At 40.6% G+C, this 17,463-nt stretch overlaps 1 protein-coding gene across 1 annotated transcript in view; it reads left to right on the top strand.

Moving 5' to 3' along the window:
* Nucleotides 1-17,463, top strand: part of LOC132895413 (calcium/calmodulin-dependent protein kinase kinase 2) — a 107,431-nt gene that overhangs the window by 61,168 nt on the left and 28,800 nt on the right. The window contains exons 4-12 of the mRNA XM_060935998.1: nt 3,197-3,250; nt 6,317-6,368; nt 9,224-9,357; nt 9,446-9,482; nt 12,807-12,828; nt 16,416-16,504; nt 16,591-16,790; nt 16,927-16,980; nt 17,083-17,156. Coding sequence (XP_060791981.1) covers nt 3,197-3,250; nt 6,317-6,368; nt 9,224-9,357; nt 9,446-9,482; nt 12,807-12,828; nt 16,416-16,504; nt 16,591-16,790; nt 16,927-16,980; nt 17,083-17,156 — 716 coding nt within the window. The remainder of the gene's footprint in view (nt 1-3,196; nt 3,251-6,316; nt 6,369-9,223; nt 9,358-9,445; nt 9,483-12,806; nt 12,829-16,415; nt 16,505-16,590; nt 16,791-16,926; nt 16,981-17,082; nt 17,157-17,463) is intronic.

Here is a 17,463-nt window from a genome sequence, read left to right as displayed (position 1 = left end):
TTTTGTGACCTGATGGTAAAAAAAAGAAATGGTTTTAGGTGAATTTTTAAAAATAAGTTCATGTCCCCATTTCAGTACTCATAAGCGTGGAATCACTCATATATATATATATATATATATATATATATATATATATATATATATATATATATATATATATATATGTGTGTGTGTATATGTTATTTACCAGCTGGGAGGACCGTATCGTGAAATACCATGACCGAGGTCTTGAAAGTACTGAGCGAGGCCCTCTGGGCCGAGGTCAGTATTCAAGGCCGAGGTCACGGTATTTCACCATACGGACCGACCTTAAGATGGTAAATAATATATTTATTTTTTTCTTTACCAAATTCTAATAGAAAACGAGAGCGCCCGAAAGGGAAAACCGAGCCGAGCCGCCATTTTGAATTCTCATTCACGGCTGTAATGCAAATTGCTTCCTCCTCGGTATACAAGTGCACTTCCATGGCAGGAAAAAAACCTACATTTTGCCACTTATGTAGTCCCCTATTTATACAAATAGGAGTCATTCAGGATTCAGCCATGTTTTTGCTTGGCGTTAGCAAGTTGGAGGTTTTTAGCTTTCTCCTGAAATGTTTTCTTTTATTTCTTCTTCCTCAGGGTAGTAAAACTCGCTTTCACTGTGAACACTGTCGTTATCGCTATCCATGATGTAAAATTAATGCTATTATGCTGAAAAATGCTGGCAAAAATTTATAAGATTTTTGATAATCTTATAAATAAATCTTATAAAATGATAAATGCTGACACAAATTGCTACTGTGTTCGTTGTTGTGAACAAGCGAGTTGCCAGAGGTCAGTAACTGGGGTCCGTACCATAGGATACGGACCCACTCGCCAGCCAATCAGAGCGCAGAATTTGATGAAAACCGCACCGCGAAAAAAATAAAATATTTTATTCCTCAAAATTTGAATGAGAAATTCAAAAGGTATGTGGATTCCATGAATGATTTCACAAATTTTCAATATTCGTGAACCCGCTCGACCGTCTCTTCTGATGCTGGTGGTCATCCAAATCCTTTTGCCCTGCACACACAGCCTTCCTCTTTGAACTTTTAGTGCCGTGTCCAAATCTGCATTGCAGTTGGTGCAGTTTTAGAGAATTCTCTCAAAAATGCACGCTGCACAGTCTTGTTCGACTGTATTCGAGCGTACTCTAACACACAAAACACCTTTTCTTTTCCAGCGAATGGCATTTCTAGACCTAAAAAGATAAAAACAAAAAGCATTAAAGATAAAATTTTGACCTGTTTTCACACATGCTTTTAAAATTTGAGGTCAGTTGAACGAGAATTGGCAAAGTTATTCGATTGTGAAGTGATATCAGATTTTTTGAAACACCCTGTGTTATGGTCTCAACGTGACTTCTCGGTCAATTTGTTTGCATTTGTCCACAAAAATTATAGCAATGCAGTATTAGGAAAGGAATCAAAATGAAGTAGTGGCTAGTTTATCGCCTGTTTATTTAAAAATGTATATTTATCTGCTAATCTTCCATCCGTTTGATGCGTGACATGGTATGCTGTCGTGCAGAATCCTACGTCACGCAGTGCTACCCGCGTTTTTGTCTCCTAATACATCCGCGTATCTGGCTAATCCAGCAGGCCACACCCGGGGAAATGGCCTAACGGACTAATGTTACAACTTGAACATATTTTTTAAGCTAAAGTCCACTTAATGTTTTTCATCTAGAACATCTTGTATTAATGTATAATGATGACATTTCATAACCCCGCAATTTCAAAATTTCCTGCTTAATCGCTTTAAGTCAGCATGGATTAAGTCAGAACGCACCAGTGGTTTAGAACGTGATTTAAATGGGGTGCAAGGAGTCAGTGATAGTTTTGCTGCAAACGCTATTTTGAATTCACAAAATAAATAAATGTATAAATCGCCAAGCAGGTTTTCATTTATTACACTTCTGTGATCCTGAGAGGAGCAGTGTGTGTGTGTGTGTGTGTGTGTGTGAGAGAGATTTCCTGCTGTCTCTTCATCTCTGTGTCTGAGCTCTAGAGCTCATGCTGGATCCCCAATCTGCTCCACCAACTGGACCTGCTGTGTGTGTGTGTGTGTGTGTGTGTGTGTGTGTGTGTGTGTGTGTGTGTGTGTGTGTGTGTGTGTGTGAGAGAGAGATATCATTCAGGTATGAGATGCTGGTCACCTTATTCACTTGTTTTTGGGTTTTTTTTTCCGATAACATACAGTACATATTAATTTTCCTTTTTCTATAATATTGTGCTCCAGTCATGTTTAATTCCTTAATTTTTCAGAGCTTTATGAGGCATTATTAGAGTTTATAAAATACTGTTAAGGATTCTGGCGCTGTCAGGGAAAGATCTTAAAGGAGAACTGAAGTCATTTTTAAACTTGCTTTATTTCTTAATTAACGTGTTATTCAATTACGTTTTTGGTTTTAGTAACCTTATATCGTGACTCGTATTGGCAACTAGTTGCAATTAAATATTATACTTATCGGCCTATTCGGTTTTTAGCCGTGTTGAATTTAGTTCGTTTGGTCCACGGCAGGCGTCGCTTATCCGTGCGAGACTTGTGCGAGACTTCGAAACGTCAAGTGTCGGCCAGGTGTCAGTGCCGCCATTTTGAAAACTGTTTTCCAAATGAAATATTGCACAAAAAGAAGTTTCAATGACGATTACTGCCTACTTTTTCAAACTTTCCTGATTGCTATCAAAACAAACAAAACTTCCGGCTTGATTACGTCAGCATTCGAAAGAGGGCGTGCGCGTCTTTTGACAACGTTGGCAGATGTTGGTCACTTAGATTTCCGCTGTACGTTTTACTTCCATCCTACGATGTCTCACACAGGTCTCAACGAATCTCGTTTACGGCCATTGCTTTGACATATGGACTGATGTATTACAGAGCATATTTCAAACACTCATACCTTGCTATAGCAGCGACAAAATAGCTGTCAGAAATGCGTTCCTACATTTAATAAAATGAGAGAAATAGAATATTGATGATAAATTTGCCTTCAGTTCTCCTTTAATAAAAAAAAAATGATTTGTTCTGAGTTGTATTGTAATTTGTTGAAGTATAGTGGTTCTGCTGTCAGAATATTAAAGAAAAATGTAGCAAATGTTCATATATTTCCTAACAATGTGTGATGTGTTTGCTGTTTCTCACACAAGTCTCCTCTTTCTTTTGAACCAAGGGGTCGTACGGAGTTGTCAAACTGGCCTACAATGAAGATGACAACACTTACTACGTGAGTCCTACCCACGTGTTCACGCACTTCTTTAATTTTATTCATGAAAAGACACCTCATGTCTTAAAGTAATGATGGATGTCGTTTCTCTTTACATAGTTGAGCGGTTCTTGACATAATATGGATTACTACAGTTGTGGAATAGCGCTATTTAATGTATTTTTATTTATTATTTACTGTTTGATTTCAAACACCTTAAGAAGGCAAGAAATTGCACTAATTAACTTTTGACAAGGCATCTGTTAATTGAAAAGCGTTCCAGGTGACTCCCTCATGAAGCTGGTTAAGATAATGCCAATAGTGTGCAAAGTGTCATCAAGATAAATGCTGGATACATTGAAGAATCTAAAATATCAAACATTTTGTTTTGTAACACTTAATTCCATATATGTTCCAGATGTTGTTCCATATCTTTTTTTTATATCTTCGGTATTGTTTACAGTGTAGAAAATAGTCATAATACAGAAAAGTCTATGAATGAGTCGGTGTGTCCAAAATTTTGACTGGCACTGTGTGTCTCCAGAAATAATTGCTGATTTATTTTTTTTGCGGTCCAAATCCTGGGCTCTGATTGGCTGGCGAGCAGGTCCGTATCCTACGGTACGGACCCCAGTTACAGACCTCTGGCGACTCACTCATTCACAACAACAACAAACATAGTAGCATTTTTTGTCAGCATTTATTTTCGCATTTCTCAGGAGAACAGCATTAATTCTACTGCATGGATAGCGATAACGACAGTGTTCACAGTGAAAGCGAGTGTTACTACCCTGAGGAAGAAGAAATAAAAGAAAACATTTCAGGAGAAAGCTAAAAACCTGTAGCTGTTGCTAACGCCAAGCAAAAACATGGCTGAATCCTGAATGACTCCTATTTGTATAAATAGGGGACTACATAGGTGGCAAAATGTAGGTTTTTTTCCTGCCATAGGAAGTGCACTTGTATACCGAGGAGGAAGCAATTTGCATTACAGCCGTGAATGAGGATTCAAAATGGCGGCTCGGCTCGGTTTTCCCTTTCGGGCGCTCTCGTTTTCTGTTAGAATTTGGTAAAGAAAAAAATAAATATATTATTTACCATCTTAAGGTCGGTCCGTATGGTGAAATACCGTGACCTCGGCCTTGAATACTGACCTCGGCCCAGAGGGCCTCGCTCAGTACTTTCAAGACCTCGGTCACGGTATTTCACGATACGTGTGTGTGTGTGTGTGTGTATGTGTATATATATATATATATATATATATATATACACACACACACAACCCCGATTCCAAAAAAGTTGGGACAAAGTACAAATTGTAAATAAAAATGGAATGCAATGATGTGGAAGTTTCAAAATTCCATATTTTATTCAGAATAGAACATAGATGACATATCAAATGTTTAAACTGAGAAAATGTATCATTTAAAGAGAAAAATTAGGTGATTTTTTTAAATTTCATGACAACAAAACATCTCAAAAAAGTTGGGACAAGGCCATGATTACCACTGTGAGACATCCCCTTTTCTCTTTACAACAGTCTGTAAACGTCTGGGGACTGAGGAGACAAGTTGCTCAAGTTTAGGGATAGGAATGTTAACCCATTCTTGTCTAATGTAGGATTCTAGTTGCTCAACTGCCTTCGGTCTTTTTTTGTCGTATCTTCCGTTTTATGATGCGCCAAATGTTTTCTATGGGTGAAAGATCTGGACTGCAGGCTGGCCAGTTCAGTACCCGGACCCTTCTTCTACGCAGCCATGATGCTGTAATTGATGCAGTATGTGGTTTGGCATTGTCATGTTGGAAAATGCAAGGTCTTCCCTGAAAGAGACGTCGTCTGGATGGGAGCATATGTTGCTCTAGAACCTGGATATACCCTTCAGCATTGATGGTGTCTTTCCAGATGTGTAAGCTGCCCATGCCACACGCACTAATGCAACCCCATACCATCAGAGATGCAGGCTTCTGAACTGAGCGCTGATAACAACTCGGGTCGTCCTTCTCCTCTTTAGTCCGAATGACACGGCGTCCCTGATTTCCATAAAGAACTTCAAATTTTGATTCGTCTGACCACAGAACAGTTTTCCACTTTGCCACAGTCCATTTTAAATGAGCCTTGGCCCAGAGAAGACGCCTGCACTTCTGGATCATGTTTAGATACGGCTTCTTCTTTGAACTATAGAGTTTTAGCTGGCAATGGCGGATGGCACGGTGAATTGTGTTCACAGATAATGTTCTCTGGAAATATTCCTGAGCCCATTTTGTGATTTCCAATACAGAAGCATGCCTGTATGTGATGCAGTGCCGTCTAAGGGCCCGAAGATCACGGGCACCCAGTATGGTTTTCCAGCCTTGACCCTTACGCACAGAGATTCTTCCAGATTCTCTGAATCTTTTGATGATATTATGCACTGTAGATGATGATATGTTCAAACTCTTTGCAATTTTACACTGTCGAACTCCTTTCTGATATTGCTCCACTATTTGTCGGCGCAGAATTAGGGGGATTGGTGATCCTCTTCCCATCTTTACTTCTGAGAGCCGCTGCCACTCCAAGATGCTCTTTTTATACCAGTCATGTTAATGACCTATTGCCAATTGACCTAGCGAGTTGCAGTTTGGTCCTCCAGCTGTTCCTTTTTTGTACCTTTAACTTTTCCAGCCTCTTATTGCCCCTGTCCCAACTTTTTTGAGATGTGTTGCTGTCATGAAATTTCAAATGAGCCAATATTTGGCATGAAATTTCAAAATGTCTCACTTTCGACATTTGATATGTTGTCTATGTTCTATTGTGAATACAATATCAGTTTTTGAGATTTGTAAATTATTGCATTCCGTTTTTATTTACAATTTGTACTTTGTCCCAACTTTTTTGGAATCGGGGTTGTATATATGAATATGCACTTCTTGTAATAATGAGAAAACGTTAACAGTTTTGTTGCTTTCACTGTTTTGAAATGGGGTGTGCAGACTTTTGCACTGAACTGTATATATCCTGAATGACTAGGGTGTTTGTGTGTATGTGTGTGTACTCTGAGTTCCTGCACTAATTGTCTTGTCTGTTTCCATGTGTCCGTGTCCCAACAGGCGATGAAGGTCCTGTCCAAGAAGCGTCTGATGCGGCAGGCTGGTTTCCCACGTAAGTGTGTGCCATATGGCAGATGGGCTGCCCTGCGGGGTGAATGTGTACATGACTCGCAACCACGTGATCAAAATGTGGTACGTCACGAGCGTCCGCCATGATGGTGGATATACAAAGCAACTAGGATGGCAGCCACTGAAACGTGTCTGTAAACAGTGCTGAATTTTCTCACTGTTACCAGGATTTGAACGCTCGAGCGAAGATTCGATACACAGAGAAGATAGATGTGTATGGTTTTGACCCATATTATTTAAAGTCTGATTTTTCTGATGATAAGACGCTTCTACCGACCATCGAGTACCCAGATATCACGTTCTATCTGGTTTGGCTGACTTCATGGGTTGACAAATCTCAAATGAAAGCCTGTAACTTATTTGTCTCTGGATGGGTAAATAAATACCTTATTAATTAAACCAGTCAACGATGACAAAGCAGTTGTACTTGCAAGGGTAAGTTAGGGCTTCTTTTGCATTTAGTTTACTTCTATGTGTAAACAGCAGACGAAGTGTGAAATTTTGACACGTCTCTTGCTTTATGGCTCCCAAATCACATTTCAATTTATTTCAGGTACAATTTTGCTGGCGCTCCTAGAAGTGAAATGGTAACGCACGTGTTAAAATTAGTGTCATGGCTTGGGCTTGTATAGACCCTTTTCACGTGACGTCACGACAAACGCGGCCGCCATTTTCGACATGAACTACCAGTAGTCTACCACAGCCAACAACGAGGAACGACGGCGAAGCATCGAAAGGAATATAGCCATCAAAGAAAGTTTTTACTTTCAGCAAGACTTCCATCATGCCATTATATTGTTGTGCACCTGGACGTAGTAACCATCAACACACAAGGCAAGATTTATCATTTTATCGGATCCCGACAGATGCTGACCGACGGAGAAGATGGATGGTCTCTAAAATATTGGCAAAATGATGTTTCTTGACATAGCAATCGTGTGTGACGGGAAGCATTTGCATATCCGAAGTGTTGTATTTACATCAAAGATAAAATAAACCGATATGACAACGACTGCTGCTGCCAGGTTGGGGACACAAACTAGTAGAAAGGAAGTGTGCCAACAGTGCCAACACACTTCCTTTGTAGTCGATTCTGCTTTAAGGTAAGATGCATTTAATTATTCGTCTGCTGTGGGTTTGGAATCGGTAGCCTGACCGATTCGTTCATGTTTGTGGTGCCATTTATTTGTTGACGCGTGTTGAAATGGAAGATTGGTTGTTGACATGATTTCCAGTGATACTTTGGTGCTGCTGTGGATCAGATGTGTTGAGTAGCCTGACTGTTTTTTTTTTTTTTTTCTTGCGTGTGGTATCATTGTTGACGCGAGGTTGTTTTTTGAACATGCCAATGCGGACACGATTTCCCCTGATGAGTTATGACTTCAGACGCGATGCGTGTGTGGAGGTGTGGAGTCCGCGTGATATGTGCGTAAGATAGGCTTCTCATATGTTTGGAGATCCGCGCTCTGAGACAAGCGCAAGCACACACACACACCCCCAAGGGAAAAAAAGGGACCCCCCGAAAATATCGGCATAGTTCGAACACTGGGTTGGAGAAAGTAATGGCAAATAGTGAGTGCACAAACCATAGAAGGTAAACTGTACACAGCGCCAGGGCAGTGTGATGGTATGTCTACTTTTAGATTGTGTTAGCTTATCAATGAACACACTCGTCACTCGACGAGTTTCACGTCTTTACGACGGATACTTAAATGTGTGTTAGGTATTATTGTTGCAGTCTAAGCAGTCAGTGTAGCAGCTAGATGAGCGAGAACCGAAAGGGTCTGTGCCATAAACCGTTATTTCTTCATGTCCAAAATGGCGGTCGCGTTTACGAAGGTCACGTGAGTGAAAAGGGTCTATAGCCGCTTCTGGAACAGACTCAGTACTCATTATAGATGACTTGCAACCACGTGATCAAAATGTGCTACGTCACGAGCATCCACCATGATGGTGGATATACAAAGCAACTAGGATGGCAGCCACTGAAGGCGTGTCTGTAAACAATGCTGAATTTTCTCAGTATTACAACGATTTGAACGCTCGAGCGAAGATTCGATACACAGAGAATATAGATATGTGTGGTTTTGACCCATATTATTTAAAAAAGTCAGACTTTTCTGATGATAAGACGCTTCTATCGACCATCGAGTACCCCGATATCGCGTTCTATCTGGTTTGGCTGCCGAAGAATGAAGTCCAACCTTGGATGAAACATAGCCCATTTTCTGAGTGGGCGCCCAGTCTGGATTGTTTCTACCGTATAATTTTGCTGGCACTCCTAGAAGTGAAATGGTAATACACGGGTTAAAATTATAACAACGACCGAGTGAAGGACGACAAGAGAACGCTCATTTTATAGCAAAATTCTAGCAACACGAAATAAAATTCTTCCATGATATTACTGAGAGTTTTTGAATCTCACCTGAGATAAAATGATTACTGCAAACACGAGCCATTTTGGTTTTAGCTTCTGTTAGATCAGCCCTGCCGATGTTCAGCCATGCTCGTCTCCTCTCCGGACTAAGTTTCCTCGCCCTCTTTCCGAATCACGGACGGAATTCTAAAAAATCGGAACGTGCCACGGTCACGAGTACTGTTGTGACCACAACCATATACAGCACAAAGGTCTGGTATAGCTGAAAGAACGCTTAAAGCAGTGGAAAAACAAAGAGTTGCACACGCATGATTATGCTTTGTACGGAATGTCGCTTGACCCCGCATTTGTATCTCCACCAACATGGCCGACATCAGGTTCTATTTTGCTCTGACGTCACTTGCAAGTCAAAGATAGGTGTGTACACTTTCAATCTGAGATACACATTTCTGTTTGTACAGGAAGACCTCCTCCTCGAGGAGCCCGCTCTGCTCCTGAAGGTCCACCTCAGCCCAAAGGCCCCCTGGAGCGGGTATACCAGGAGATCGCCATCCTCAAGAAGCTCGACCATCCTAATGTGGTCAAGCTGGTAGAGGTGTGTGAGTACGCAGGGGTGTGTTTTCTGTAGACAACCAGTAGAGGACACTGTTGCAGTGCTGACCAGGCCGTGTGTGTGTGTGTAGGTGCTGGACGACCCAAGTGAGGACCATCTGTACATGGGTAAGTAATGACATACAGTCTCAGGTTAGTCACTATAACTGTGATGTCATAGCGTGCAAAATGTTCAACCACCAGGTGTGAAAGGAGTCGTGTTGTGTAAACTCATCCCAGGCTGATTTACTGACAGGTGTTCTAGAGGATTTGCGGATTTGAAATGGGATAATGAGCGTCGTTTAGGGTGTTTTTGTTTCTAATTTCAGAATAGAGATCGCTTCATTAATACAGCTGAAGGGCAGGTAATAAAGCTGCAGAAGTTTACAGCAGTTAAAGCCTATTTTTAAATCATCTGAAAGTATGACACCATCTACTGGAGCGGCGGCTACAGTTATCAAACACCTTAACGATCTTTTGGCTGTTGCAAAAGTAGAAAAGAATTTCAATATGTAAATTGGGCATGAATAATTACTCAAACTTCCACTGGGGAAAAAAAAACAAAAACGAGTTGATTCCCGATTACTTGGCGTATCAGATCACGTGACACCGTTCCACAATCATCAACATCCAGATGATTATTTATAAATCAGTATGTGGTATTAAAACATTTATCTCATCTCATTATCTCTAGCCGCTTTATCCTGTTCTACAGGGTCGCAGGCAAGCTGGAGCCTATCCCAGCTGACTACGGGCGAAAGGCGGGGTACACCCTGGACAAGTCGCCAGGTCATCACAGGGCTGACACATAGACACAGACAACCAATCACACTCACATTCACACCTACGGTCAATTTAGAGTCACCAGTTAACCTAACCTGCATGTCTTTGGACTGTGGGGGAAACCGGAGCACCCGGAGGAAACCCACGCGGACACGGGGAGAACATGCAAACTCCGCACAGAAAGGCCGTCACCGGCCCCGGGGCTCGAACCCGGACCTTCTTGCCGTGAGGCGACAGCGCTAACCACTACACCACCGTGCCGCCCATTAAAACATTTATTTCAAATTTATTTTACATAGACTTGTATTTAGTACAAAATATCTTTTATATAAATATATGGATGTCGGTGCTTCCGTAAATGAGGAAGTAATTCTAATGTTTGTAAACTAATGAACTGATAATGTTTAACCTGCCAGAAAATCTTTTTGTTCCACTTTCTAAGTGCTTTCGTAGATCACATTTTGTTAATCATTCATTGTTGTTTGTATTAATTTCTAGTTTTGTAGTTTACCAATAAATGTCAACAGGCAATTGGTATTGTAACTACATGAAACTCCAGGTCAAAGGTCACATGCCATTCCTCGAACCAAAATATAAAATGTCTCCTGATATTGTAATATATGGTCGATATTTACAACAAACCTACAAAAAAAAAAATTCTGAATGGAATAAAAAAATCTGAATATTTCAAACATTTTTTTTAATATGCTAGGAATTTAATTCTGGTCTAATTCTGTTTGTTACAATAGGATTCCAAATACTCTATAAACATTCCATTCTGTTATGAATCAGAAAAAAACTGATTATAAATCATAGCCCTCTTTTTTTTTTAAAGTACTTCAACAATGTTACACAAAGATTGATCCATAACAGTTGTAAACGTCACTTAATTCGACAGGGTGTCGATAATGGTGGACACCGGTGAAAGTGATCACTGTTATCGACACCTCATGCACGTGACTTCTCAAACGCGTGTTTAGATACAAAATGGCGACTGTCAAATGAGAGAGTAAGAAACAAAGTAGGTTTCGACAGGAATGTCATGAAATATCAGTGAATTTGAGAAGTAAAAACATGTCCATGATCTTTCCACCATGCTTACCTGCGATGATAATGTCCGGGTTTTCCTCAAATTGTTGATCATGCTGAAAAAATTCCATTTCGGGTAACGGGCTGCGTCATTAGACGACAAGATCGAGGGGGGGGGTCTTTCGGTTGATTAATTAACCAGTAATAACTGTTGTAACTGAAACTCACCTTTATAAAATTGTTTTTTATTGGTAAATCTGAAAAGGTGTCGGTAATTATGGACTGTCGATAATTGTAGCCGCCGCTCTAGTAAGTGGCACAGGAAAGCCAATCATTTTCTCTATGTGCTTAATTTTAGTGATATTTTCTAAATATGCAAATTTGGGTATAACACTGAAAAGTTACAAATCCAAATAATTGGTTCACGTGGTCCAATCTTTCTTCAAATCCCTACTCACAGCTTGAGTTCTTACTTGCAAGTAGATCCTATTTACTGTCTGATGTGCAAAAATGGAAGTAAATAAGGTACAACCGTATATCATTACTAACTACTTATTAACTGAGCGCAAGGGAAAATATCCGACTGAGGTCTTGATAGTGCGGGCCGAACTGTAGGCGAGGTCTATACAAAAAGACCAAGATCTGATATTTTCCCGTAAAGACCGAGCAAGTGAGGTTAATAAGGAGTTTATTATATGGCTTTTTTTTTTATTTCTAAGATTAAAAAAGACGGGGGCGGCACGGTGGTGTAGTGGTTAGCGCTGTCGCCTCACAGCAAGAAGGTCCGGGTTCGAGCCCCAGGGCCGGCGAGGGCCTTTCTGTGCGGAGTTTGCATGTTGTCCGCGTGGGTTTCCTCCGGGTGCTCCGGTTTCCCCCACCAACATGCAGGTTAGGTTAACTGGTGACTCTAAATTGACCGTAGGTGTGAATGTGAGTGTGAATGGTTGTCTGTGTCTATGTGTCAGCCCTGTGATGACCTGGCGACTTGTCCAGGGTGTACCCCGCCTTTCACCCGTAGTCAGCTGGGATAGGCTCCAGCTTGCCTGCGACCCTGTAGAACAGGATAAAGCGGCTAGAGATGATATGAGATAATAATATTGGCTGGCTTTTTTTTCATAGTATATCAGATTAATTTTGGAAATTCTGAGGGGGTTTTTTTTCCCTCCGAATATTGCTCCCTCCTATAGCTTCATTTCTTTTTTCTTTTTTTTAACTTACAGTGGCCCTAATATGCCATTGTACTTTGTACATCATTCACATAATTATTCTTTGTACCTTATTGCAACACACACACACAACATTACTCTCTTTATTTAGGATCATAAATGAATCAGGGACATACCAAGAGCCATTTTTGTTATTTCATCAGTTGTCAAACATTAGGACCATACCAGGTTTGCCAAAATATTTGATGTCTAAAGTTTGCTTTTTTAGTTTTGTGAGATCAGTTCACTCAGTTCACTCTGTTGCTATCAACCCTGCTTTCAGCCACTGAGAACACATCATACTCGAGTGGGAATAGTTGTGAAATAAAATGTGTAGTTCTTGAAAGTGAAGATTGTTATTCTGTCTGCTTCGCACTGCTTTACACAGAGATAATAAACTCCAATATTAATCTGTTTTTATTTTTTATTTTTACAGTATTTGAGCTGGTCAAGCGAGGGTGAGTAGGATTTCAGTATGTTTCCAAGCAATTGTTCAGTGTACAGTGGTGTTTGAAAGTTTGTGAACCCTTTAGAGTTTTCTATATTTCTGCATAAATATGACCTAAAACATCGTCAGATTTTCACACAAGTCCTAAAAGTAGATAAAGAGAACCCAGTTAAACAAATGAGACAAAAATATTATTCTTGGTCATTTATTTATTGAGGAAAATGATTGAATATTACATATCTGTGAGTGGCAAAAGTATGTGAACCTTTGCTTTCAGTATCTGGTGTGACCCCCTTGTGCGGCAATAACTGCAACTAAACGTTTGCGGTAACTGTTGATCAGTCCTGCACACCGGCTTGGAGGAATTTTAGCCCATTCCTCCGTACAGAACAGCTTCAACTCTGGGATGTTGGTGGGTTTCCTCACATGAACTGCTCACTTCAGGTCCTTCCACAACATTTCCATTGGATTAAGGTCAGGACTTTGACTTGGCCATTCCAAAACATTAACTTTATTCTTCTTTAACCATTCTTTGGTAGAATGACTTGTGTGCTTAGGGTTGTTGTCTTGCTGCATGACCCACCTTCTCTTGAGATTCAGTTCATGGACAGATGTCCTGGCATTTTCCTTTAGAATTCGCTGGTATAATTCAGAATTCATTGTTCCGTCAATGGTGGCAAGCCGTCCTGGCCCAGATGCAGCAAAACAGGCCCAAACCGTGATTCTACCACCACCATGTTTCACAGATGGGATAAGGTTCTTATGCTGGAATGCAGTGTTTTCCTTTCTCCAAACATAACGCTTCTCATTTAAACCAAAAAGTTCTATTTTGGTCTCATCCATCCACAAAACATTTTTCCAATAGCCTTCTGGCTTGTCCACATGATCTTGAGCAAACTGCAGACAAGCAGCAATGTTCTTTTTGGAGAGCAGTGGCTTTCTCCTTGCAACCCTGCCATGCACACCATTGTTGTTCAGTGTTCTCCTGATTGTGGACTCATGAACATTAACATTAGCCAATGTGAGAGAGGCCTTCAGTTGCTTAGAAGTTACCCTCGGGTCCTTTGTGACCTTGCCGACTATTACACGCCTTGCTCTTGGAGTGATCTTTGTTGGTCGACCACTCCTGGGGAGGGTAACAATGGTCTTGAATTTCCTCCATTTGTACACAATCTGTCTGACTGTGGATTGGTGGAGTCCAAACTCTTTAGAGATGGTTTTTGTAACCTTTTCCAGCTTGATGAGCATCAACAACACTTTTTCTGAGGTCCTCAGAAATCTCCTTTGTTCGTGCCATGATGCACTTCCACAAACATGTGTTGTGAAGATCAGACATTGATAGATCCCTGTTCTTTAAATAAAACAGGGTGCCCACTCACACCTGATTGTCATCCCATTGATTGAAAACACCTGACTCTAATTTCACCTTCAAATTAACTGCTAATCCTAGAGGTTCACATACTTTTGCCACTCACAGATATGTAATATTGGATCATTTTCCTCAATAAATAAATGATCAAGTATAATATTTTTGTTTCATTTGTTTAACTGGGTTCTCGTTATCTACTTTTAGGACTTTGTGTGAAAATCTGATTGATGTTTTAGGTCATATTTATGCAGAAATATAGAAAATTCTAAAGGGTTCACAAACTTTCAAGCACCACTGTACCACCACTGTACTTATATTGTATATAAAATTGTATAATATGAGCTTCCTTTCCTCAACGGACTTTTTTGCAGCTGCTATATCGCTCATGATACAACTACAACTAAATTACAATTCAATTGGGAGTTTCATTCATTTTTGTGGCTACTGCCTCACAGAGGCGAAGCGAGGCAGTAGCCACTTTGTCATCGTGTTGTAAGAATGAGTGTAACAATAGCGCATTGCGCATAGCATAAGCATTACAAACACCAGAACGGCGAATTGTGATCTCGTGATACGAACAGTTGATCTTGTGTTATCAAAGGTACACAAGAATGAGTGGCGAAGCCACTGTCATCGTGTTGTAAGAATGAGTGTAACAATAGCGAAACTTCGTAACCAATCAGTACTCATCCTGATCAAGTTCAATTACCCGTTCTATTTCTTGATAAACTTCAGAACTAATCAGAACCAGAAACAAAATAAGAGAAACCTTGTTATAACTTCGTAGTATCGGAAGATAATCGGCAGATAAAAAGATAAATGAAATTCACCTCGTGGTTCGCCAAGGTTACTGATTCGATCTCAAGTGGTGTTTTTCTTCAGAAAATTTACCTTTTGATTATCACAGCTTTTGTTTCGTCCTTCTGAAAAGTCACATGGATGCAAACGGCTCGCCTTTTGGCGGATGCCGCCTTTTTCACGGCTGTCTGGGGGACTTGTGTGAATCGTGCAGATCCGATGAGGTTTTGTTTTGTTTTTTTTTTTTTGGGGGGGGGGGGGGGTGTTGGAGTGTCTGATTATAATTTTATCAAAGTAAATTCTGTATTAAAATTACTAAATAAGCAAATGCCGTTACAGTCCATGAAACATAGGAAGTACAAGTATGAGAAGAAAACAGTAAATCAGAAAGCTGCGCACATAAAGCCAATTGGCTGCGCGCCATTATCTGCTGCTGGCTGCACTTCACTGCACGCGCAAGGATTTCCATCAGTCCAACGTAAGTTACGTAATTGGCTTTACGTGCGCAGCTTTCTGATTTACTGTTTTCTTCTCATACTTATACTTCCTATGTTTCATGGACTGTAACGGCATTTGCTTATTTAGTCATTTGAATACAGAATTTACTTTGATGAAATTATAATCAGACACTCCAACACCCCCCCCCCCCCCCCCCCCAAAAAAAAAACCCTCATCGGATCTGCACGATTCACACAAGTCCCCCAGACAGCCGTGAAAAAGGCGGCATCCGCCAAAAGGCGCGCCGTTTGCATCCATGAAAGTCAAATAAAAGGTTTTGTAAGGTTTTTTTGAGCTTTCTGGCAGATATATTGAGAAGCCGATATCAAACTTCTGCTATTCGCTTAAATTTTTTTCATTTTATTTTTTATTTTAGTGTCTTTACGCTATACTTGTGAAACAAAATGTGCTCATTAGGACTAAATAATGCTTCTAAGACGATTCATGAACTAGTGCTTTCTTACTGTTTTGAAAATGGATATAGTTCACAGCACTGTATTTTGAACAAAACACAGTAAACAAAATTGGTAACCAAAACACGACAAGCCCTGATGCTGCTCACAGCTTGGTGATGCTTGCCAGAGATGAGATGAGTATAACTGATAACATGTACAGTATATATGCTGTATTTACTGTATGGACATGGGATCAGAAAACAATTTTATTTATAAGCAGTAACCATAGGGTACCTATTTTTTTAAAAAGATGATTAGGCTGCAAGTAAGTCCTCTGGAAGCACTAATTCAAGAATAGCAGGTGATCCTTCTCACTAAGTTGGATTGATGGATAACGTTACTGTGAAATTAAACTGGAGTCAAGTAAATAAAATGGTCATTAAATAAACGTGAAAATAAATGTTAATATCTTTTTGATTACTTTGGTTCTCCATAAATTGTGTCATGTTTGTGATGTTTGTTGGTGTTTGTGTACAGTGCGGTGATGGAGGTCCCCACTGATAAACCACTGAATGAGGAGCAGGCTCGCTTCTACTTCCAGGACCTGCTCAGAGGAATTGAGTACTGTGAGTTCAAGAACCACCTCGACATGCGTCTCAGGGTTTGTAAGTTTGCTGTTGATAGAAATGATGTTCTCTCTACTTCCCTGCAGTACACTATCAGAAGATCATTCACCGAGACATTAAGCCATCTAACCTGTTGGTTGGTGAGGACGGACACATTAAAATCGCCGACTTTGGAGTCAGTAACCAGTTTGAGGGAGCTGACGCCCTGCTGACCAGCACGGTGGGAACGCCGGCATTCCTCGCTCCAGAGACACTCTCCGAGACCCGCAAGAACTTCTCGGGCAAGGTCAGAGATGCGACAGTGCTGTATATCTAAATGTGTTCAGTGTCAAAACAGCCAGTGCATCTTTAGTGATCTCAAAACTCACAATCAGGGATGATGGGGATGACGGTGATGAACATTAACGCGTGTTTGTTTCCAGGCTCTGGATGTTTGGGCCATGGGGGTCACGTTGTACTGCTTCGTCTTTGGCGTGGTGAGACTGATATCACTGCTCACACTCACACAGTGACACCTAAAGCAGTGTGATGTTGTGAACGGTCTGTGTGTGAGGTCTGATCCGATGTGTCCCCTGCAGTGTCCCTTCATGGACGAGCGCATACTGAGTCTGCACCAGAAGATCAAAACTCAGCCCGTGGAGCTTCCTGAGCAGTAAGTGACCATCTTCTTTTATACTTTTATTTTCTGTAGCACTTTTTAAAAGTATCACAAGGCATTTGGACATAATAGAAATCATATATCTATCTACCTACCCACCCACCCACCCTGCCGTTCAAAAGTTTGGGGTCACCCAGACAATTTTGTGTTTTCCATGAAAAGTCACACTTTTATTTCCCACCATAAGTTGTAAAATGAATAGAAAATATAGTCGAGACATTTTTCTGGCCATTTTGAGCATTTAATCGACCCCACAAATGTGATGCTCCAGAAACTCAATCTGCTGAAAGGAAGGTCAGTT

This window comes from Neoarius graeffei, chromosome 12 (assembly GCF_027579695.1).
Source record: "Neoarius graeffei isolate fNeoGra1 chromosome 12, fNeoGra1.pri, whole genome shotgun sequence".
Lineage (NCBI taxonomy): Eukaryota > Metazoa > Chordata > Actinopteri > Siluriformes > Ariidae > Neoarius > Neoarius graeffei.
This window is presented reverse-complemented; position numbering and strand designations above follow the sequence as displayed.